The sequence below is a fragment of the Xenopus tropicalis genome, chromosome 3 (assembly GCF_000004195.4).
Source record: "Xenopus tropicalis strain Nigerian chromosome 3, UCB_Xtro_10.0, whole genome shotgun sequence".
Classification (NCBI taxonomy): Eukaryota; Metazoa; Chordata; class Amphibia; order Anura; family Pipidae; genus Xenopus; species Xenopus tropicalis.
In genome coordinates, this window is record NC_030679.2 from 27504945 (window position 1) to 27531471 (window position 26527).

General features: G+C 35.9%; 1 protein-coding gene across 37 annotated transcripts in view; it reads left to right on the forward strand.

The window, feature by feature from the left end:
- The window catches only part of LOC101733947 (protocadherin gamma-B5), a 249548-nt gene that overhangs the window by 179346 nt on the left and 43675 nt on the right, over nt 1-26527 (forward strand). Inside the window, exon 1 of one of the 37 annotated variants that reach the window (XM_012959706.3) lies at nt 2866-5432. The exons of 33 other annotated variants lie outside the window; for them this stretch is intronic. In XM_012959706.3, coding sequence (XP_012815160.2) covers nt 3009-5432 — 2424 coding nt within the window. In that variant the 5' untranslated portion in view covers nt 2866-3008. Of the gene's footprint in view, nt 1-2865; nt 5433-10292; nt 12864-15232; nt 17781-19667; nt 22288-26527 lie in introns of those variants that run through there. 3 more of the 37 variants (XM_012959712.3, XM_012959716.3, XM_012959717.3) reach the window with 3 other exon arrangements.

A 26527-nucleotide genomic window follows, 5' to 3' on the forward strand; every position in this document is an offset into this window, starting at 1 on the left:
TACCAGTCAATCAGACTTTAAAATTGATCATTTTATTTCTTTTCATGTTAAAGTAGCAAAATATTGTTTCTTTGCTGCAGTAAATTGTATTTTGCCAGTGGATGAACCAAATCCATACTTTTTGGATGAATACTGTGACCATGCTTGCACAGTAGGGGTAAGGCCCTGCTCTGCTGATCTAGCTGGGTTCAAATTAGAATTAATATTCTTACAAGATTCCAAACATAAAATCTGTGTTTTTGGTTTGTAATGTTGTTCCCATAAAAGTAAGGGGCACATTTACTAATCCACGAATGGACCGGAAGCGTCCGAACAAGTTTTTTTGTAATGATCGGTATCTTTGTGACTTTTTCGGCGCCACCGCGACTTTTTCGTATGTCCCGCAATTTTTTTGCCGCCGTTACGACTTTATCGTATATTTTCTGCGACTTTTTTGTCGCTGTCGCGAATAAATCAGATTGGTTTTTCCGCCGTTTACAATTGCTGAATAAGAAAAAATCGCGACGGCGATGAAAAAGTCGCGCAAAATCAGATAAAGTCATGAGGGTGACGAAAACATCGCACAAAATACGAAAAAAACGCGACGGCGACGAAAAAGTCACAAAATTTTAGTTTCCAATCCGTTTTTTTCCCATTCGGATTTGTGGATTAGTAAATGTGCCCCTAAGTGTCTATAATAGGCTAAATTTAACCTAAACTAAAACAGATGGGCTAGCGGATTTATTAATATTCAAAATAAGTATTTTTCAGCTTTTTTTATTTGCAAAAATCTCAAGCTCAATTTCTTGAAAGCTTCAAATACTCTTATTTATGAAAAAATATGTAAAAAGAAATGAAAAAATTAAGTAAAATTATATTATGGAAAATTATATTGTGGCTCTTTTTGGCTGTGGGAGAGCAGTACTTTTCACATACTAGGTAACTAGTATGGTGTTTATATTTTTTGTTGTTGTTATTTTTGTAGCTTTTGGATAATTTACATGTTTTGTTGTGTGGCTCTCAGAATTGAAAATTCAATTTTACCTGGTTAATAGGAGTTAATTTCTTAACAATAATTGAAGATTTTTTTTAAAATTAGAAGATAAGGATAAAGGGCCTGATAGGAAAATAAAAGCATCACAATTTTATTGGTGTTGTGCAAGCTGTTGTTTGGTTAGTGACCCCCAGATAACAACCAGATAGCATTTTCATCTATAGGCTGAAAGGATCCTGAATAAATCAAACCTAATAAAACCCTGTCGCCTGACAGAATGCATTTTTATGTGTATATACAGTACACAGCTCCTTAGATAAATGCAAAGTAAACATTGGTAAAAACTGTATTTAAATGGATGGCTTCTTGTTTATGCTAAGCCCTCTCCCATGCCTTGCTATGTAACACTTTCCATTAGACTTACTTGGACACCATAAACATAATGTAAGTTTAAATTGCAGGGGTGCATTATTGTATTACTGTTTGTGGCCATTATGACTGTTACGAAGACCTACATGTACACAATTTAAATGTGTTATTCCAAGTATGGAGCTGTCTGTGCCAACATTAGTAAATAAACCAGGAGAAGCGCATTAGGATTATACACTGATCTCTTGAGTTTTGTGACAGTAGAATGGTCCACACATTTCAATGAAAATATATCCATTTGGTGAGCTCTAAGTCAGGACTTTTACTGTATATAGGAAATGAAATATGTTGGAAAGTAACTTATATTTCTCTCTTCAGCACACTTATGTCAGTAGATCCCACAGTGCCCATCCAGTTTGGATAGTTGAACATCTTATGTAAAAGGATCATATCTCATTTGTTTTTTTACTCTATTTTGAGCACATGTCCAAAAGAAGTGACAGTTATCACTTTTATACCTTACTGTGTTGTTAAAATGAGACTATTTGTGTATATTATTTGTAGTCTAGATATCCAAACTTTAAGTAATTTGTAGTAATGTATTTCACCTACTATGTTCTGAATGCAAGTCATTAATTGTTTATAAAGTACAGTAACCAATGAGACTATACTTTTATCTTATCTTTTTGAGATGTACTGTATTAGGGAACAACATATTTTGTGCCAGATGCATCTCTCATGTAGCTGCTTATTGTTACTAACACGTAACGATTTCTTATTACAGTCATAATTTGTGACAACAACAAATTTTTTTGTGTTTTACATAAATAAAGCAGACATAGCTTAGACACACATTATGGTCACTTCCATTAGAAGCCAGATAACCTGTTTTTAATTTGTGCAAGAAAACCAAAGTACTGTACCTGGTGGAAACACAATCAGACACAAGAAGGAAATACAAGCTACTGCCTTTCTCACAGTGAAATGCAAAAATGTCTAAAATTTGTGGGAATGTATGCAGTGACTAAAAGAGTTAACATGCTTTAATTTAAACCTAGCATTCTTTACTTTTAGAACATTAAAAAAAAACTTCAGAGTACATATATCAACACCCAGTAATTTTAAATGGTAAGCACTTCCTGACATACTCAAACATTGATCTACTTATACTGTTATACCTTCTGGTCAACATAAATAATATAGGGCCTCATCTATCAGTGCCCACTATTTTTATACAGTAGTACAGATGGTTATTGCTTGGTAAAAACGATTTGCCATTTCAATTATTTCTTTGAAAACTGTTCCTTACTGTTAGGACAGTTGTGTTAAAAAGGGAAAACATAGATCTGCTGGGAAACCTCCCAGATACTCCAGTTTGATGTTTGATAAATCAGCCCTATGTTTCAGTTATTTTTATTATGAATATTTTCTGCAGTTCCACATTTGTGCCTCAGAGCGCCGCTGTTCACTAATATTAAGAAACCTTGGAGATCCATTGGTACTATTGTACAGCAGGTTTGCAAGGAGGGATCACAATCATGTTAGCTTCTCATACAGAGGATATATCAGCTCTTGGTCTCATAAGCTAGTAGATTTTACATGTCTTTTTCCAACTGGATAACAATTTAAGCAAGAAGCATCGCTGGGCATATTTCTCATATAAAGAATGGCTGGGATAAAGATGCAGCAAACACAGAAATGCAAAGGATTCAGATGGCAAGTAATCTTTTCATTCCTATTTCCCTACCTTTGTCATTCAGTCTCTGCTCAGCTGCACTACTCCATTTTTGAAGAAATGCAGAAAGGCTCATTGATAGGAAATTTAGCAAATGATCTTGGATTAAATGTTAAGGAAATTGCCAATAGAAAACTCAGAATTGTTTCACGTGTTTCAGAGAAGTATTTCAAAGTAAATCTTGGAAATGGTAATTTGAATGTTGCAGACAGGATAGACAGAGAGGCTCTGTGTGAGGCAAGAGAGGAATGTTTTCTAACCTTTGATGCTGTGATTGAGAATCCTCTAAATATTTTCCATGTTAGAATTGACATTAAGGATATAAATGATAATTCACCAAGATTTATTCGTCAGAAAACTGAATTAGAAATTAGTGAGCACACCTCACCAGGAGCAAGATTTCTTCTACAAAATGCAGAAGATCTGGATGTGGGAATGAATTCTATTGTTACCTATAAACTCAGTGCCAATAAGCATTTTGTTCTAGGGGAGAAAAAGAGCACTAATGGGAAAACATTTCCAGAACTGATTTTGCAGACAAGTTTAGATAGAGAAACACAAAGCAACCATGAGCTGATATTAACAGCATCTGATGGTGGGAATCCTGTGCAAACAGGTACAACTCTAATTAAGATTATTGTTACTGATTTCAATGACAATGTTCCTGTATTCACACAGGAAGTATACAAAGTAAATATACATGAAAACATCCCAATTAATTCTACAGTTCTTCATGTTAATTCAAGTGATAAAGATGAAGGCATCAATGCACAAATCACATATTCTTTCAGCACAGCTGCAACTAATGTGCTCCGTATGTTCACTATTAATCCAAATAATGGAGAAATTAAAACAAAAGGTAATGTGGATTTTGAGGAAACAAAATATTATGATATTTCTATACAAGCTGAAGATGGGGGTGGCCTTGTTGCCCATGCCAAAGTCTTAATAGAAATAATTGATGAAAATGATAATGTTCCAGAGATATCCATCACCTCAATAACTACCCCAATCTCTGAGGATTCAGCCTCTGGCACTTTGGTAGCATTAATTGAAGCACATGATCTAGACTCTGGAGAAAATGGTGAAGTTGACTGTCAGATCATTGGTGTGGGACCTTTTAAACTTTTGTCAACATCTGGAAACTTCTACAAGATTGTTACTACAAGCACCTTGGATAGAGAAAGAAGCTCACATTACAATATTACTATTCAAGCTACAGACAAAGGTTCTCCTCCCCTTTCTTATCGGAAAACCATCAGACTGGATGTTTTGGATATAAACGACAATCCACCTGTATTTCAAACATCAACATATATTGCCTATGTATCAGAAAACAATCAACCAGGAGCCTCAATATACAGTATCCAAGCACTAGATAAGGACACTGAAGAAAATGGAAAACTTTTCTATTCCATTATCACTAGCAATACAGAAGAAATTTCTTCAACCTCTTATATTTCCATTAACCCAGTAACTGGTGTTATTTATGCACAGCGATCATTTGATTATGAAGAGGACAGAGAATTTGAAATCCAAATTATGGCAAAAGACAATGGATCTCCATCTATGAACAGCAGTGCAATAGTCAGAATTTGTGTTGTAGACCAGAATGATAACTCACCAACAGTTCTCTACCCATCACCAGATGTTGGAGGTTCTGCAGCATATGAGATGGTTCCTTTCTCCTCTGAACAAGGGACTTTAGTGACTAAAGTGGTGGCAGTGGATGCTGACTCAGGCCACAATGCTTGGCTCTCTTATCATTTTTTGCAGGACTCAGAAACATCACGTTTTATCATTGATCAATATACAGGAGAGATCAGAACATCTCAAGTTTTTCAAGAAAGGGACGTTTTGAGGCACAAAGTTGTGGTGATAGTAAAGGACAATGGGACACCCTCTCTCTCAGCCACTGTTACACTGACTCTTGTAGTTGCTGATGATTTTCAGCATGTGATTCCTGAGATTAAGAACCAACCCATGAAATCAGACTCTCAGTCAAACATGCAGATTTACTTAGTAATCGCCATAGCGCTGATCTCTTTTCTCTTCATGTTGGCTGTAATGTCTGCAGTCATATCTAAATACAGAGAATCAAAATCTCCAACATCAATCAGTTCACTGAGCACTTACCCCCAGATTGATCCTAGATTTATTTCTCAATTTAATACTGGTACTTTGCCCCTACCATACTCTTATGATGTCTGTGTAACATTGGATCCAAGTGAAAGAGACTTTGCTTTACTTAAACTTCCTAACAATGTTCCAGTGGGAAGTTTAATTGATGCCAATGATTCAGGTATTGGAAATGAAAGTGCACAAGGGGCTTTAGCTTATGCGGCCGTTGTGGAGGTGAGTCACTGTTTCAGTAAATTACATTTATGTTAAATTGGGAAAATTATTTGATTTCCTATCTTTTCTGTGATATTTGTGATAATAGAGTATTTTTCATTGTTCTTTTTCATAGTTATATTCAACTTTTCTACGATGCCATGCACTCTTTAAAGGGAAGGAATATATAATACCTGTATATGTCAAAGTAATTGTATATTCCTTTAACTTTACTCTTTTACTACTTTGCACCTTATATTAATTAATGCAACTTTAAAGGCAACCTATTAGACTTTTTGACTGTAGGTCACTTTTCCTATGCCTTGACATTTACATTACTTTTCATATATCCTTTAGATCTATGCTCCATTTTAACCAGCTACACCATACAGGCATGCAAGAAATGTTGGCAGCTGACTTAAGGGATATAATGCAACCAGGACTGTAGGCTATATGTATTTTTTATATGTCAATTTCACTCTTTATAATGGATCCTAAATCTCATTACTTTTAGGGGCTGATTTACTAAAATTCATTTTGCTCTGGCCTTCAAAGTTGTATAAACTCGACATGGTATAAATTCAAATTAAACTTGATAATTGTTGTATTTATAAAATGTCATGATAATGCTATTATCAGTCATATGGAAAATTTCAACTTTGAAAATCACACATTTTTTAAACCAAAAGTATCATTAAAACTCGAAAAATCAACAACCATTTTATGAGCATTGGTTCTCATTTGTGGAAAGAATGGGTTTAAGTTTGACTTGAAACTGGGTGAAGTACAATGAGGTCATGAACTTTCCCTTGAAAATGTGTAAACTAGAAAACAATGATGGGATTAATTTCCCCTTGAAGCTGGGTGAAATAGAAAACAATGAGGTGATTAGCTTCCCCTTGGCAATGTTTCAAGGACAGGCTGTAACTAATTATTCTTTTCCTCTACTATTCTAAGCCTCCATAGGACTCAATAGTACTCGACAGTACCTGACAAAAAAAAGTTAACCAAACAGTAATAAATCACAAATTATGGGAGTTATTTTTGAAAAATCTAATTTTTGGGGGGAACATTTCTGAAAAACTCAAATTTTTCAAGAAACAATATAGGAAAAATCAAGTTCTAGCGAAAACCCATTTGTAAATCTTGAAATTATCTAGATGTAAAAACAATCTGTCTTTATCTCAAAATACCATAGTAAATGTGCCCCTTAATGTTTAAATATGTGAATACCTATTTTTGGTCATACTTTTTGAATGAGCACTGAGATTTTATTTCTGGTTTATTTTTTGGTTGGATCATCAGCTTTTGTATACAATACAGAAGCTCAAATGCTTTGCAATGGACTGTTCATCAAATGTGTAATTATGTATTAAAGCAATTTGGTGGCATATTTTCATTACATAGGGATGCAGATACAATGTTGCCCAAGGAAAGAATATTTAAAAAAAAATCCAGTATATATTCATTAAACATTTTATATTGTTTTAAAGTTACTTGTAAGTAATTGCAATTGAAAGCAGTATTCATTTTTCCTTTCTTTGTTACTGGTTCTTCCATAAGGTACACAATTGTTTGTAATGTATATCACATTGACTAACATGGAACCAGGTTTTGGTTCTTGATTCTTCATGTTTGAGTTTTTGAGATTTCTTTTGTAACATCAGCCAAATGAATAGGATTTGTATTTAACATGTACAGCAATGGGGTATACAGATATGGTGATCCAAATTAAGTAAAGATCCCTTATCTGGAAAACACCAAGCATTCCAGAGAATAGATCCTACACCTGTTTCTGTAAGCTATAAGCAAAGTCAAACCTTTGCCTCTGCAGGGGTGGTGAATGGCCATCTACATGTGCACCGTACTAGGTACTAGATATGCCTCTGGCCACAGCCACAGCAGCACTAAAGGGGTTGTTTGCATTTAATTTGGCAGAGATACTAGAATTTTAACAATATGCAGCTGGTTTAATTTTTTTATATTGATGGTTTTTCAATAATTTACAATTTTTGTTGTGCAGTGCTTAGGATTAACAATTAAACATAAACTGGTTAATATCAGATACTCTGCCTTGCAACTAGTCATTATTTTTTTTTTTTTTTAAATGAAAATGCAAAGTAGAGGGCCTGATAAAAAAATGAAAAAAAAATCAAGTTATTTGGTTAGTGACCCCGACAACCAGAAAGAAGTAAATTAAACTTTGGTACCCTGGTGCAAGAATGCATTTTTGCACATCCTAGCATATAGGAAGCCCTGAAGCTATAAACGCAGGGGCTGCATGACAAGGGATCCGAATGACCAGCAGCCAGATTACACTGGTTTATGTTTAAAGATTGAAAAATCAGATGCAGCTGTGATTGGGTGAGAAGCAGTATGCTAAGGAGGGGGAAAGCTGGGCCGGGGGTGGAGAAGGATAGGGATATGATGTCACAAAAGAAGGAGTTCACTTCCTATCTTCTGAACAGGTAGAAACACCCCACCCACCCTCCCCTATTTTTTGCATATTTTGTAAAATGCCAGGATATTTTCTTCTTTATGCTCTCATATTATCTGTTAATAACAGAATGTGAATGTTTTCCTATATGCACTGTTATATTGTGGTTTCAGTAACACTATACAGTATGAATGTGAGAGTCTGCATGGTATTATTTATGTTAAATAAAAGTCAAATCCTTGATCCAGGGAATTTTCCAATCGCCAGGTGGGGTCAGGAAGGAATTTTTTCCCTCTTGAGGCATAATTGGCACAGGCTTCAGGCTGGGTTTTTTGCCTTCCTCTGGATCAAAACAGTGGATATATGTTAATGTATTTTAAGTTGTTTCTGTCACAGCAGCAGTAGGACCTTGCCAGAGTACTGCACAGGAAATTTTAGAAGAGGGAGAAAGGAGCTTCTCTCCTTTGACTGCACGGTGGGTTGATTGATACAGACTGCTTGTGCTAGGTGACAGCCTGCTTGGATTTCCTATCATCGAGGCACTGCAGATTCAGGACCGGCAGCAGGGCTGCTGAACTTCTCTCATGGTGGGAGATGCAGCTCCTGCTGGTAGCAGAGTTTGGGGCCATCCTCTCTGTAGGTAGAGGCAGCCTAATACTCAGTGGTGGATATAATGACATAGTGCTGATCTCAAGTCTTCAGTAAGGAACAGCAGAGCATAGTAGCGATCTCTTATGGAATTCTGGCTTTGAATATTGCCTTGGGGTGAGGCTGGCAAGGTCCTATTTATTTGATAAAAATGTAAATAAATGCTGTGGCCTCTTTTTACCCAGTTCCGTCTCCTGGTGTTTTATTAATGTATGTAACAATGGGGTTCAGAGGGATGGCTGAAGGCGAAGGGAAATTGAGGAGTCCCCTTGTCAAGCTCCAGTACACAAATTGCTTAAGTAAGAGTATAGTAAACCCAAGTGAAATCTGTATTTATCCGGATGGGTCCTAATTTATGTCCTGCCTTCTCAAGTAACTTTCAGTGTAATACTTTAGCTTTAGCTCTATTGAGACTTATGTGTGCAGTATTAAATTGCACATGTAGTATTATTATAAGTGTGATGCTTATTATGTCAACATTACAAACAGACCAGGTAGAGGGGTGCAGGGATTAGGCTGTGACCTTTTGAATTCTCTGACAGTTGAATGAAGAATGGTTCATATGTAAAGTGTAGACATATACTAGCCAAACTAAGTCAGGACTTGTATGGTATATAGGGTATAGAATCTGTGTTGAAAGGGACTGTTATATTTCATTTTTCAGGGCACTTTATGTTTCTAGACCACATAGTGCATATCCACTTTGTAAACAATTGTATTTACCTTTAATTTGTGTGGCAGAGATTCACTTCTTATTTTGTTTAACTGTATTTTTAATGTATCAAAAGAAGAGAAGGGTGTTGTTTTTATACCTTGATGTGTGGCTGCAATGTGAATGTTTGAGTGTAATATTTCTCCGAAATTCCTCTCCACCAGTTCAGTGTACTTCAGAAAACTGAAGTGATGACTATGTCTTTCCACTGGCAATTCCTTTGTTGCTGGTGGAAAGGCATTTAGGAGAGATTAGTTACCCTTAATATACTGAATTCAAACTGTGAAATTTACCCTTCTGCATATTTTGCTTGCATGTTACAGATACAGCAGCTTTACAGCAGCACTAGGTGTATCTCTGATGTAACGGCTAATGCTATCTGCATGTGGCACATATATGCTTTCGGCATTATGACCTACAATATATTGTGGCAGTAGCACTAATGAACCGCTGGTAATTCTGACTTGTAAGAATGGGTACTGCTCTGTAAAAAACTGATCCATTCAGAGAAGCTCTTTTCTGAATTGTTAATTTCCCTATTAACTTGCATTGTGGCACTTTTTATGCTGATACTAATTTGTAGGGTTTACCTACATGGTGGATTGTAATTGCTTAGATCTGCTACTCAGCTCAAAGTACCCTTTCTGATGAACTGAGACACTGATCAGTTGGATGAATTTGACCACTCTTCAAAAACTTTCTAGATGGTCATGATTTTTTTTTTTAGTTGCAATTGTTTATTGATGTACATTTCGGTCAACATAAATATTATAGGGGCATATTTCCTATTGCCCAGAAATTATATAGAGCAGTAAACATTGCTTGAAAAATATTTGGCATTTATGTCACTTCTTTAAAAACTTTCCTGACCATCAGGACAATTTTGTGAAAAAAAGAAAACTGCTAGGACCCCAAATTACAATATTTGATAAATCAGCCCTATAGTTTAAGTATTGTGCACAGCAAAAGCTATGTACAGCTATATTTTCTGCAGTTCCACATTTGTGCCTCAGAGCGCCGCTGTTCACTAATATTAAGAAACCTGGGAGATCCATTGGTACTATTGTACAGCAGACATAGTTCAGATTTGCAAGGAGGGATCACAATCATGTTAGCTTCTCATACAGAGGATATATTTGCTCTTGGTCTCATAAGCTAGTGCATTTTACATGTCTTTTTTCCAACTGGATTACAAATAAAGCAAAAAGCTTTACTGGACATATTTCTCATATAAAGAATGGCTGGGATAAAGATGCAGCAAACACAGAAATGCAAAGGATTCAGATGGCAAGTAATCTTTTCATTCCTATTTCCCTACCTTTGTCATTCAGTCTCTGCTCAGCTGCACTACTCCATTTTTGAAGAAATGCAGAAAGGCTCATTGATAGGAAATTTAGCAAATGATCTTGGGTTAAATGTTAAGGAAATTTCACTTAGAAAACTCAGAATTGTTTCACGTCTTTCAGAAAAATATTTTAGAGTAAATCTTGGAAATGGGAATTTAAATGTTGCAGACAGGATAGACAGAGAGGCTCTGTGTGGGGCAAGAGAGGAATGTTTTCTAACCTTTGATGCTGTGATTGAGAATCCTCTAAATATTTTCAATGTTAGGGTTGACATTAAGGATACAAATGATAATCCACCAAGATTTGTTCATGGCAAATTTGAATTTGAAATAAGTGAGCATACGTCACCAGGAGCAAGGTTTGTTTTACAAAATGCAGAAGATCTGGATGTGGGAATGAATTCTATTGTTACCTATAAACTCAGTGCCAATAAGCATTTTGTACTAGGGGAGAAAAAGAGCACTGATGGGAGATCATTTCCAGAACTGATTTTGCAGACAAGTTTAGATAGAGAAACACAAAGCAACCATGAGCTGATATTAACAGCATCTGATGGCGGGAATCCTGTGCAAACAGGTACAACTCTAATTAAGATTATTGTTACTGATTTCAATGACAATTTTCCTGTATTCACACAGGAAGTATACAAAGTGAATATACATGAAAACATCCCAATAAATTCTACAGTTCTTCATGTTAATGCAAGTGATAAAGATGAAGGCATCAATGCACAAATCACATACTCTTTTAGTACAGCTGCAGCTAATGTTCTCCGTATGTTCACTATTAATCCAAATAATGGAGAAATTAAAACTATAGGCAATGTGGATTTTGAGGAAGAGAAATATTATGATATTTCTGTACAAGCTGAAGACAATGGTGGCCTTGCTGCCCATGTCAAAGTGTTAGTAGAAATAATAGATGAAAATGACAATGCTCCAGAGATATCAGTTACTTCAATAACTACCCCGATCTCTGAGGATTCTCCGTCTGGCACTGTGGTAGCATTGATTGAAGCACATGATCTAGACTCTGGAGAAAATGGAGAAGTTGACTGTCAGATCATTGGTGTTGTACCCTTTAAACTATTCTCAACATCTGGAAACTTCTACAAGATTGTTACTACAAGCACCTTGGATAGAGAAAGAAGCTCACATTGCAATATTACCATTCAGGCTACAGACAAAGGTTCTCCTCCCCTTTCTTTTCAGAAAACCATCAGATTGGATGTTCTAGATATAAACGACAATCCACCTATTTTTGAAAAATCAACATATATTGCCTATGTTTCAGAAAATAATCAACCAGGAGCCTCAATATACAGTATCCAAGCAATAGATAAGGACACTGAAGAAAATGGGAAACTGTTCTATTCCATTATCAACAGCAATATAGAAGATATTTCTTCAACCTCTTATATTTCCATTAACCCAGTAACTGGTGTTATTTATGCACAGCGATCATTTGATTATGAAGAAGACAGAGAATTTGACCTTCAAATCATGGCAAAAGATAATGGATCTCCATCTCTTAACAGTACGGCCATCATGAGAATTTGTGTGGTAGATCAGAATGATAATCCCCCAACAGTTCTCTACCCATCACCAGATGTTGGTTCTGCAGCATATGAGATGGTTCCTTTCTCCTCTGAACAAGGGACTTTAGTGACTAAAGTGGTGGCAGTGGATGCTGACTCAGGCCACAATGCTTGGCTCTCTTATCATTTTTTTCAGGACTCAGAAACATCACATTTTATCATTGATCAATATACAGGAGAGATCCGAACATCTCGAGTTTTTCAAGAAAGAGACGTTTTAAGGCACAAAGTTGTGGTGATAGTAAAGGACAATGGGACACCCTCTCTCTCAGCCACTGTTACACTGACTCTTGTAGTTGCTGATAATTTCCAGCATGTTCTTCCTGAGATTAGTAACCAACCCATGAAATCAGACTCTCAGTCAAACATGCAGATTTACTTAGTAATCGCCATAGCACTAATCTCTTTTCTTTTCTTGTTGACTGTACTGTCTGCAATTATATCAAGGTTCAGAGAATCAAAGTCCCCAACAACATTTAATTCTATGAGCACATACCCCCAGATTGATCACAGGTTTTTTCCTCAATTTAATACTGGTACTTTGCCCCTACCATACTCTTATGATGTCTGTGTAACGTTGGATCCAAGTGAAAGAGACTTTGCCTTTCTTAAAACTCATAATGTTCCAGTGGGATGTTTAATTGAAGCTGATGATTCAGGTATTGGAAATGAAAGTGCACAAGGAGCTTTAGCTGATGCAGCCGTTGCAGAGGTGAGTCACTTTTTCAGTATAATTTTTTAACAAATTAGAAAAATAACTTGAATTTACATCTTTCCTATGATAGTTTATTCTACAACATTACCATTAGTGGTTTTAGTGGTATATAAATTGTGTCAAAACAACCCTATTGAGCTGCAATATTAAATAATAATGGTCTTATTTCCTTTATATTTTCCTAAACACATATTAAATAGACCTTTCAATTAACTTTTCAGTTAAACTCTTAAGGACATCTATGAGACATTTTCTGACAATATACATATATTGTTTTTACCAGATGTATTCTTATACAACATAAATTGATCTTACATTTTTTTAGTTTTGAAATCTTAATAGCTGGACAGCATTTCTTGTTGTGTTGTATTTTGCATATGGTTGAGCCATAGCCATAATTATTGGCTGGATTGTAAACTCTTCACCGAAACATTGGCTGAATTCTGGACTATATCTAAACCTTACAGGAAAATTTGGAAAAACAGACTACCTCAGAACAAAAATATGTTATATTTAGTTAGCCAGAGCTAGAAATGCATAAACTGACATAAAACTCAAACTGTGACAAAAAACTTTATTGCAAAGGGAATACACCAATTAAAATGCTAATAACCGAAACCAAAAAGTTAATTTGAGGTACAAAAAAAAACGTACTAGTAAGAATACTTGTTAGAAGCATTATTTCAATCAGCTTGCTGTTATCTTACATACAGAGATTATTGTGTTAGTTTGATATTGTGTTACTAAACATCATGAGGGGGATATACTGTCATAAAGTTGTTGTTTTAGGAACTGTGTATATAGTTCCTTTTGTAACTTACTAATGGTAAAATCTTATTTTACACATGGATATAAACAACAATATAAACAATACTCTATATAGAACTTTTTACTTTTTTTATCCTTTTTGGTAAACTGAAATAACATTTACTCACAAAACTTTTGAATTTATCTGCAAAAAATGCTTTCATTGATTAGAAAACATACACTGGTACATTGATATACAGATATATATGTATGCGTGCGTGATAAACAACAAATGAAATCTGTTTCATTCAGGATGAGACCCAAGTAGGGTCAAAACAGTACAAGTACCTTGGGGTGTAATGAGTGTTCTCTCTAGTGAGATTTATGTCTGTAAGGTTTAAATTTAGGTATAGTAACTGTGATCTTTCTATATGGGGTGCTGTGATTATGTGCTGATTGGTTTACTGATGGAGATTAGTGTAAATAGAAGAAAATAAAGTACTACTTGGTAAGCTATGCTATAAGACTTTTACTATACAGAGTGAATGAGTGCAAATCAAGAGTATCTGGGCAAGGGCAATAGTGTATTTCACTTTTGAAGACATTTTTCGTGTGTTCAAACCACTTAGCATGGATGTAATTTCTGTGTTTTCTTTATATTTTTGGAGAGATTAATCTGAATTCAGAACTGTAAATTGTATATTTATTGCATTATGTTCTTTTTGTGGGGGGGGGGGGTAATGTTATAACAACAGCAACGTTTGGTCCAAGTCTATTAACATTCAGATGATCTCTTTGAAACAGTAGATGAGTAAATGTTTAGGTTATGGTTGCTACCAGTTAAATGAACTGGAAAAAACTTTGCTTTTTTTACTACATCACAGCCTTAATCTGACTGCATTCATGTTTTTGTGTAATAGTTACTGATTTGTTATATAACTGTCTATTCTATAGACCTTTCTTTCTTTGTTCTAAATGCAAACCTTGTAATAATTATTCAATGATATGTAAGGTTACAACATATTATGCTTCCTGTGTAGAGGTGGAGTTATTTTACATAAGTGCGCCGCTGATATAGCTGCTTATTGTGACCTGTACATGGATTTCTGCATTTTGGAATCATATTTTTGTGTAACAGCAGAAGTGTTTTTTTTTCTGCTTTAGCCAATCATTTATGGGCAATAAAGGTAGTGATAACTTGCTTATTAGGTATTTACTAATTAAATAGGTCCTAATATTACCATTAATAAGTAACTAAATAAATGGCTTAATACTGTAAATAATTTTAAATCATTATGAATACAATGCGTTTTGTTTATAATAAGGCAAAGAAAAGTTTTAAAACACATTCAGTGTCACCGTTTGCTATTGAAACACATTCTATTGTTACTCTTAGAACACATATTAAAACATTCTCATAGATTTATATTGCAGTAGTGATTTACCATCAGACAGTATTACCCTGTAGTTCAGGTATTTCTACTATATAAACTATATCCCTCTGTAGTTCCACATTTGAGCCTCAGAGCGCCGCTGTTCACTAATATTAAGAAACCCTGGAAATCTGTTGGTACTACCATAAAGCAGACATTGTGCAGATTTGCAAGGACAGTCATTTTAGATTCTCATGCAGAAGATACACATGCCCATGATTTTACAGGAATTGGATTTTACCTCTTTTGTGTGTTTCCAGTTGGATTACAAAAACAGCAAGAAGCTTCATTCAGGATATTTCTGATATAAGGAATAGGTGAGGTGAAAATGCAGCAAACACAGAAATGCAAAGGATTCAGATGGCAAGTAATGCTTTCATTCTTATTCTTCTACCTTTGTCATTCAGTCTCTGGTCAACTTCATTATTCCATATTTGAAGAAATGCAGAAAGGCTCATTGATAGGCAATTTAGCAAATGATCTTGGACTAAATGTTAAGGAAATTTCTCTTAGAAAACTCAGAATTGTTTCACGCCTTTCTGAGAAATATTTCAGTGTTAATCTTGGAAATGGGAATTTAAATGTTGCAGACAGGATAGACAGAGAGGCTCTGTGTGAGGGAAGAGAGGAATGCTTTCTAACATTTGATGCTGTGATTGAGAATCCTCTGAATATTTTCCCAGTTAGAATTGACATAAAGGATATAAATGATAATCAGCCAAGATTTGTATATGAGACTGTTGAATTAGAAATAAGTGAATACACCTTACCAGGAGCAAGATTTGTTTTACAAAATGCAGAAGATCTGGATGTGGGAATAAATTCGCATTTGACCTATAAACTCAGTGCCAATAAGCATTTTGTGTTGGGAGCAAAAACCAGCTCTGATGGCAGAACATTTCCAGAGCTGATTTTGGAGACAAGTTTAGATAGAGAAACACAAAGCAACCATGAGCTGATATTAACAGCATCTGATGGCGGGAATCCTGTGCAAACAGGTACAACTCTAATTAAGATTATTGTTACTGATTTCAATGACAACTTTCCTGTATTTACACAAGAAGTATACAAAGTGAGCATACCTGAAAACATCCCATTCAACTCTACAATTCTTACTGTCAGGGCAACTGATAAAGATGAAGGTATTAATGCACAAATCACATACTCTTTTGGCACAACTGCAAAAAGTGTGCTCCGTAAATTTGCTATAAATCCCAAAACTGGAGACATTACAAATAAGGAAATTGTTGATTTTGAGGAAGCTAAATATTATGATATTTCCGTACAAGCTCAGGATGGTGGTAGCTTAGCTTCCCATGCCAAAGTCTTAATCCAAATTTTAGATGAAAATGACAATGCTCCAGAGATATCAGTTACCTCAATAACTACCCCAATCTCTGAGGATTCTTCAAGTGGCACTGTGGTAGCATTGATTGAAGTACATGATCTAGACTCTGAAGGAAATGGGGAGATTGACTGTCAAATCATTGGAGTGGTACCTTTTAAATTATTGTCATCCTCTGGAAACTTCTACAAAATTGTTACTACAAGCGCCTTGGATAGAGAAAGAAGTTCACATTACAATATTACTATTCAAGCTACAGACAAAGGTTCTCCTCCCCTTTCTTGTCAGAAAATCATCAGATTGGATGTTTCTGATATTAATGACAATCCACCTGTATTTGAGAAATCAACATATATTGCTGTTGTACCAGAAAATAATCAACCAGGAGCCTCAATATACAGTATCCAAGCAATAGATAAGGACACTGAAGAAAATGGAAACGTTTTCTATTCTATTATAACCAGCAATACAGAAGACATTTCTTCAACCTCTTATATCTCCATTAACCCAGTAACTGGTGTTATTTATGCACAGCGATCATTTGATTATGAGCAGGACAGAGAGTTTGAAATTCAAGTCATGGCAAAAGATAATGGTTCTCCACCTCTGAACAGCAGCACCATTGTGAGAATTTGTGTTGTTGATCAAAATGATAACTCACCGACAGTTCTCTACCCATCACCAGATGTTGGTGGTTCTCCAGTATATGAGATGGTTCCTTTCTCTTTGGAACAAGGGACTTTAGTGACTAAAGTGGTGGCAGTAGATGCTGACTCAGGCCACAATGCTTGGCTCTCTTATCACTTTTTGCAGGATTCAGAAACATCACCTTTTAACATTGATCAATATACAGGAGAGATCAGAACATCTCGAGTTTTCCAAGAAAGAGACGTTTTGAGGCACAAAGTTGTGGTGATAGTAAAGGACAATGGGACACCCTCTCTCTCAGCCACTGTTACACTGACTCTTGTAGTTGCTGATAATTTTCAGCATGTGCTTCCTGAGATTAGTAACCAACCCATGAAATCAGATTCCCAGTCAAACATGCAAATTTACTTAGTAATCGCCATAGCACTGATCTCTTTTCTTTTCTTATTGACTGTACTGTCTGCAATTATATCAAGGTATAGAGAATCAAAGTCCCCAACAACATTTAGTTCTATGGGCACATACCCCCAGATTGATCACAGGTTTCTTCCTCAATTTAATACTGGTACTTTGCCCCTACCATACTCTTATGATGTCTGTGTAACGTTGGATCCAAGTGAAAGAGACTTTGCCTTTCTTAAAACTCATAATGTTCCAGTGGGATGTTTAATTGAAGCTGATGATTCAGGTATTGGAAATGAAAGTACTCAAGGAGCTTTAGGTGATGCGGCTGTTGCAGAGGTGAGTCACTTTTTCAGTATAATTAGGGGGATATACTGTCATAAAGTTGTTTTTTTAGAAACTGTGTATATAACTCCGTTTGTAGGAACCTGGAGCCAAATTTACATTGATCAGATTGGTAATTCTTTTGCATTTTTATTGGTTCAGTATCCCTAAAGAGTGGCGCTAAAGTTGTACTGTGCATTATTGCTTTCCTATTCAACCCTGAAGTTGTTGTGTTTGCCACTAGGTTGGGAGATCATGCTTGAGTGAGAGATAATTGCAGATAGAGAGCAATTCAAACCTAAAGATTTTGTCCTTTCTTATACTGTTGTGACATATTAAGGTTATTAGGCCATTATTATTGACTTTCATACTTCCCTACTTGTTAAACTCTTATTTTAAACAAGGATATAAACAACAATATAAACAATACTCTATATAGAACTTTTTACTTTTTTTTATCCTTTTTGGTAAACTGAAATAACATTTACTCACAAAACTTTTGAATTTATCTGCAAAAATGTGTTCATTGCTTAGCCTACATACACTAGTACATTGATATATACTGTACAGATATATATGTATGCGTGCGTGATAAACAAATATAAAATCTGTATCAGTCAGGATGAGACCCAAGTAGGGTTAAACAGTACCTTGGAGTGTAATGATTGTTATCTCTAGTGAGATTTATGTCTGTAAGGTTAACATTTAGGAATGGCAACTGTGATCAGTCTATATGGGTTGCACTGTAATTATGTGCTGATTGGTTTACTGATGGAGGTTAGTAAAAATGAAGTACTACTTGGTAAGCTAAGCTATAAGACTTTTATTATACAGAGTGAATGAGTGCAAATCAAGAGTATTGGGGCAAGGGAAATAGTGTCACTTTTGAAGACATTTTTCATGTGTTCAAGCCACTTAGCATGGATGTAATTTCTGTGTTTTCTCTATATTTTTGGAGAGATGTATCTGAATTCAGAACTGTTAATTGTATATATTTATATACTGCGTGTGACCAGACCAAAGCAATGTTTTGGAGTGTATTATGTTCTTTTTGTGGGGGGGTAATGTTATAACAACAGCAATGTTTGGTCCAAGTCTATTAACCATTCAGATGGTCTCTTTGAAACAGCAGATGAGTAAATGTTTAGGTTATGGTTGCTACCAGTTAAATGAACTGGAAAAAACATTGCTTTTTTTACTACATCACAGCCTTAATCTGACTGCATTCATTTTTTTGTGTAATAGTTACTGATATTTTATAACTGTGTATTCTATAGACCTTTCTTTCTTTGTTCTAAATGCAAACCTTGTAATAATTATTCAATGATATGTAAGGTTACAACATATAATGCTTCCTGTGTAGAGATGGAGTTATTTTACATAAGTGCGCCGCTGATATAGCTGCTTATTGTGACCTGTACATGTATTTCTGCATTTTTTCATCATATTTCGTCATTAGTTCATGTCAGTATGCATTTGTATAGTAACAGTAACAGCAGAAGTGGGTTTTTTCTGCTGTAGCCAATCATTTATGGCCAATAAAGGTAGTGATCACTTGCTTATTAAGCACTTACTAATTTTTCCTTATTGAAACATTAAATAGGTCCTAATATTACCGTTAATAAGTAAATATAATATAGCACATAATTTTAAATAATTAAGAATACAATAAGTTTTGATTATAAAAAGGCAAAGAAAAGTCTTAAAACACATGCAGTATCATCGTTCACACATTCTATTGTTACTCTTAGAACACATATTAAAACATTCTCATAGATTTGTATTGCAGTAGTGATTTACCATCAGACAGTATTACCCTGTAGTTCAGGTATTTCTACTATATATACTATATCCCTCTGTAGTTCCACATTTGAGCCTCAGAGCGCCGCTGTTCACTAATATTAAGAAACCCTGGAAATCTGTTGGTACTACCATAAAGCAGACATTGTGCAGATTTGCAAGAACAGTCATTTTAGATTCTCATACAGAAGATACACATGCCCATGATTTTACAGAAATTGGATTTTACCTCTTTTGTGTGTTTCCAGTTGGATTACAAAAACAGCAAGAAGCTTCATTCAGGATATTTCTCATATAAAGAATAGGTGAGGTGAAAATGCAGCAAACACAGAAATACAAAGGATTCAGATGGCAAGTAATGCTTTCATTCTTATTCTTCTACCTTTGTCATTCAGTCTCTGGTCAACTTCATTATTCTATATTTGAAGAAATGCAGAAAGGCTCATTGATAGGCAATTTAGCAAATGATCTTGGACTAAATGTTAAGGAAATTTCTCTTAGAAAACTCAGAATTGTTTCACGCCTTTCTGAGAAATATTTCAGTGTTAATCTTGGAAATGGGAATTTAAATGTTGCAGACAGGATAGACAGAGAGGCTCTGTGTGAGGGAAGAGAGGAATGTTTTCTAACATTTGATGCTGTGATTGAGAATCCTCTGAATATTTTCCCTGTTAGAATTGACATTAAGGATATAAATGATAATCAGCCAAGATTTGTATATGAGACTGTTGATTTAGAAATGAGTGAGCACACCTTACCAGGAGCAAGATTTGTTTTACAAAATGCAGAAGATCAGGATGTGGGAATGAATTCGCATTTGACCTATAAACTCAGTACCAATAAGCATTTTGTGTTGGGAGCAAAAACCAGCTCTGATGGCAGAACATTTCCAGAGCTTATTTTGGAGACAAGTTTAGATAGAGAAACACAAAGCAACCATGAGCTGATATTAACAGCATCTGATGGCGGGAATCCTGTGCAAACAGGTACAACTCTAATTAAGATTACTGTGACTGATATCAATGATAACTTTCCTGTATTTACACAAGAAGTATACAAAGTGAGCATACCTGAAAACATCCCATTCAACTCTACAATTCTTACTGTCAGGGCAACTGATAAAGATGAAGGTATCAATGCACAAATCACTTACTCTTTTGGCACAACTGCGAAAAGTGTGCTCCGTAAATTTGCTATAAATCCCAAAACTGGAGAGATTACAACTAAGGGAAATGTTGATTTTGAGGAAGCTAAATATTATGATATTTCCGTACAAGCTCAGGATGGAGGTAGCTTAGCTTCCCATGCCAAAGTCTTAATACAAGTTTTAGATGAAAATGACAATGCTCCAGAGATATCAGTTACCTCAATAACTACCCCAATCTCTGAGGATTCTTCAAGTGGCACTGTGGTAGCATTGATTGAAGCACATGATCTAGACTCTGAAGGAAATGGGGAGATTTACTGTCAAATCATTGGACTGGTACCTTTTAAATTATTGTCATCCTCTGGAAACTTCTACAAAATTGTTACTACAAGCGCCCTGGACAGAGAAAGAAGCTCACATTACAATATTACTATTCAAGCTACAGACAAAGGTTCTCCTCCCCTTTCTTGTCAGAAAATCATCAGATTGGATGTTTCTGATATTAATGACAATCCACCTATATTTGAGAAATCAACATATATTGCCTTTGTACCAGAAAATAATCAACCAGGGGCCTCAATATACAGTATCCAAGCAATAGATAAGGACTTTGAAGAAAATAGGAGAGTTTTCTATTCTATTATCACCAGCAATACAGAAGAGATTTCTTCAACCTCTTATATCTCCATTAACCCAGTAACTGGTGTTATTTATGCACAGCGATCATTTGATTATGAGCAGGACAGAGAGTTTGAAATTCAAGTCATGGCAAAAGATAATGGTTCCCTGCCTCTGAACAGCAGCGCCATTGTGAGAATTTGTGTTATAGATCAGAATGATAACTCACCAACAATTCTCTACCCATCACCAGATGTTGGTTCTGCAGCATATGAGATGGTTCCTTTCTCTTCGGAACAACGGACTTTAGTGACCAAAGTGGTGGCAGTGGATGCTGACTCAGGCCACAATGCTTGGCTCTCTTATCACTTTTTGCAGGATTCAGAAACACCATATTTTATCATTGATCAATATACAGGAGAGATCAAAACATCTCGAGTTTTTCAAGAAAGAGATGTTTTGAGGCACAAAGTTGTGGTGATAGTAAAGGACAATGGGACACCCTCTCTCTCAGCCACTGTTACACTGACTCTTGTAGTTTCTGATCATTTTCAGCAAGTTCTTCCTGAGATTAGTAACCAACCCAGGAAATCAGATTCTCAGTCAAACATTCAAATCTATCTAGTTGTAGCAATCGCCTTGCTGTCTTTCCTCTTCATGTTGACTGTGATGTTTGCCATCATATCTAAATGCAGAGAATCAAAGTCACTAACACCATTTAGCTCAATGAGCACATACCCTCAGATTGATCACACATTTTTTCCACAATTTAATACTGGTACTTTGCCCCTACCATACTCTTACGATGTCTGTGTAACTTTGGATCCAAGTGAAAGGGACTTTGCTTACCTAAAACCTCCTCACAATGTCCCAGTGGAGAGTCTTATTGATGCTGATGATTCAGGAATTGGAAATGAATCTGGGAAAGAAACTGTACCTGCTGCTGGAATTGTGCAGGTGAGTCATTTCCAAGTTCTGAAATAAATATATTTGAGTGAGGGGATTGGGGAAAAATGACCGGCTCACTGGAAAGCCTATTTAGGATTATAACTCGTCGAAAAATATTATTTGCTGCATGTACAAATGATTGTGCTCAGAAGTTATGTATTTGTGCCATAGGGTTATATTGCGTTAAAAAAATAGTGTGTCTTATGTTTTGACCATTAGCATGTCAGGTACATTTTTACTTTCAAGTATGCTTCCAACTGTATATGCAATTGTACCTCTACCAGGCTCAAACGTAGATGCGTGTAAATGAGAATTAAGGGGCACCCTTTGGCACCATTTAGTGTTCTTTTACTTGCTTCCAGTCTGCAGTGCCACTTACCTCATTCAGCTCCCCTGTACAGCTTAAGTCCTGGTGTACCTAGTGTAAAACTAAGTGTAAAAGGAGGAGCACAAATATACAACCTATCACTGTCTAAAAGTCTGGTTTATTATTAAATGAAAAAGCAACTGCTATTTAGTTTAATCTTTCCAGTTTCGCTTCACCAAAAAGTTTGTGAAACAGTGAAAAGTCAATGGGTTACAATTTTTTTTTTTTACCATGCAACTTTTTTTTAACCACACAGTATTTTTTTGCAGCCATTGGAGTCTATGGGTGTTTTTTGGTGGCAAAACTAGCACTAGCAACTAGCAAAGAAATGCATATATTCCTATTCAATTTGACTCTCTAAGCACATTTACCATACTTTACCGTACACCCTGAGCCTTAATAATGGAATATTTGCTGGTTATGTTGAATATAGTACTAATGACATAGCTTTATAAATAAGTGTTTTATTTTACACCAAATGTTTTCAGGTGTTTATTTATTTTTTGCTTGTGTAAAATTGTATCCAATCTTTTGTAAATATGTTCCTTAGGCCCATGTTTTATGGCTAAATCAATATGATTCAGTAGTGCCTTGTTTGTTAAACAGGAAGTTGTACAAAGCAGTTGCACTAATGTGCACCAAATAAACTCATATGATGAGTCACCATCAATCTTCTTACTAATATTATTGCACTTAGTATTTAAATGGTTGCCTGGTGTTGTTTGATAGCATACTTTATGCACTTTATTTATGTGTTTTAGTGTAATTATGTAGAACTGTTACTGCAACTTTGTTAAATTACTTATTTCACTGAAAGACTCAGTTGATAAGTTTAACTTTTATCTGGAAACCCGTTATCTGCAATGCTCCGAATTATGGGAAGGCCATCTCCCATAGACTCCATTATAAACAAATATTTTACATTTTTAACAATGATTTCCTTTTTCTCTGTAATAATAAAACAGTACCTGTACTTGATCCCAACTAAGATATAATTACCCCTTATTGGGGGCAGAACAGCCCTATTGGGTTTATTTAATGGTTAAATGATTCCCTTTTCTCTGTAATAATAAAACAGTACCTGTACTTGATCCCAACTAAGATATAATTACCCCTTATTGGGGGCAGAACAGCCCTATTGGGTTTATTTAATGGTTAAATGATTTCCTTTTTCTCTGTAATAATAAAACAGTACCTGTACTTGATCCCAACTAAGATATAATTTATCCTTATTGGAAGCAAAACAATCTTGTTGGGTTTATTTAAGGTTTAAATGATTTTTTTTATAGACTTAGGGGTAGATTTATCAAAATGTGAGTTTAGAACTTAATACATAAAAATGCACTCATGTTCTATTCATTCCAATGGGATTTTTAAAAGCCTATTTATCAATGGGTGAAAGAATTAAGCATTTGATAAATACACTTCTAAATGTCCCATAGAAATGAATAAAATGTGGGTGAGTTTTTATGTATTAAGTTCTAAACTCATGTTTTGATAAATCTGCCCCTTAAAGTATGAATATCAAAACTAAGAAAGACCCCTTATCCAGGTGCCAAGCATTCTGGATAACAGGTCCCATAGCTGTATTTTGTTGAGTTCATTTTGACTTGGGGTTATTCACATGGTATTGCACGTGGTACAAAATTCTTTGTAACAGAGAATAAAGTAGATAATGTAACATTTTGCAAACCTAACTGCACAACTTATCCCTGCTCTGTTTCTAATTACAGGTATAGGACCCATTATCCAGAATGCTCGGGACCAAGGGTATTCCGAATAAGGGGTTTTTCCGTAATTTGGATCTCAATACCTTAAGTCTACTAAAAAATCAATAAAACATTAATTAAACCCAATAGGATTGTTTTGCATCCAATAAGGATTAATTATATCTTAGTTGAAATCAATTACAACAGTGCTGTCCAACTTCTGTTGTACCGAGGGCCGGAATTTTTCCGACGTACGTGGTGGAGGGCCGATAATGGAAGCCAGTTTTGACCACTCCCCTTTTTGAAACCGCACCCACTTGAAACCACACCCGTGTTATCACATGACCATACCCATATTAATGGTTGTAGTACAGCAAAAACCTGCCATACTCTGCCTGCCCTACCCTGCCTGTGTGTGCCATACTCTGCCTTCACTACCCTGCCTGTGTGTGCCATACTCTGCCTGCCCTACCCTGTCTGTGTGTGCCATACTCTGCCTTTCCTACCCTGCCTGTGTGTGCCATACTCTGCCTTTCCTACCCTGCCTGTGTGTGCCATACTCTGCCTTCCCTACCCTGCCTGTGTGCCATACTTTCACTGTGTGTGCCATACTTTCACTGTGTGTGCCATACTTGGCCTGTGTGTGCCATACTCTGCCTGCCCTACCCTGCCTGTGTGTGCCATACTCTGCCTTCCCTACCCTGCCTGCATGTGCCATACTTTCACTGTGTTTGCCATTTTTGGCTGGTTTGTGCCATACTTGGCCTGTGTGTGCTATACTCTGCCTGTGTGTGCCATACTCTGCCTTCCCTGCCTGTGTGTGCCATACTCTGCTTGCCCTATGATGCCTGTGTGTATGGCACACACAGGCATCCTACAGTGACACAATGCTGGCACTGCTCCTACAGTCTGCACAATAACTATATATTAAAAAACTTTTTAATTGCAGTACCACCTCAGTATATGTTCTTTTTGTAGTGTGCAGGGATTATTTGTGGGTTTCTACTGCTCCTGAGGTGTGAACAGGGGAACAATGGGGGTGATTACAGCCTGAGCCTGAGGTGTGAACACTGCAGGGGGTGAACAATGCAGAGATTAAAAGGTGTGAACAACACAGGGAATTACATATTTAAACAATACAGCCTGATTACAGCCTGAATCTGAGGTGAGAACCATGCAGGGGGGCAGTTAATCACAGTACTGATACCACTTAGAGCTTACACAAGAGTAAGCCATCAAAGCAGCCAGACAGGTGGGGGGCCACACAGAGGGGGGTCGCGGGCCGCATGCGGCCCGCGGGCCGCCAGTTGGACAGCACTGAATTACAAGGTTCTGTTTTATTTCTACTTAGACAAAGGAAATCAGTTTTAAAATTCTGAATTATTTGATTAAAATGGAGTCTATGGGAGATGGGCATTCCATAATTCGGAGCTTTCTGGATAACGGGTTTCCGGATAAGGGGTCCCATACCTGTATTTAAATATTTTGGGATTGGGGGTTGCAATGTAATACCATACACTCCAAGTAAATATCTATGCAGGAATGGGGAGCATATTGTGCTATCATGCTATTATAGTAGGTACCTCTACTTGTATCTTTGTATATTGCTTTGTAGTTAAGTCTCATACCCAAAACCAGGGAAACTCAACCATTAAGGCATGTAAAAATAGAGCAAATAACTATATAACCATATAATGTATTGTTATGTATAAGTTTATGTATAAAAAATCAACTAGTGTATCATTATGTGTAGTTGTAACTTTTTATGCGATGGGAATACAAATACTAATATACATGCACATGGATATAGTTTATGGGTCTTTAATAGTAAGTGTAATCTTTAAAAGCAAAGGACTTTACTATAATTTTCCTGATGTTTTAGGTGAATTTTCTTATTTTACTTCTTAACCTATAATTTTAAGTCAATTATGTTTTCTCTGTTTTAGAGTATGCTTGATAAATAAATCAATGTTAGACAGTGAATGTATTTCCTGCCATGCTTATTAGTTAGTATGAACTGTTGCCTGCAGCACCCAAATGAATTAGAAGAGTATTTACTGTAGTTAAATCATAGTTAGATAGATATCTCATTTGAAAACACACCAGTATGACCTATAATACATACACACAGCTCTTATACAGACCCCTGCTTGACATCTAAAAAGTTGCCAGT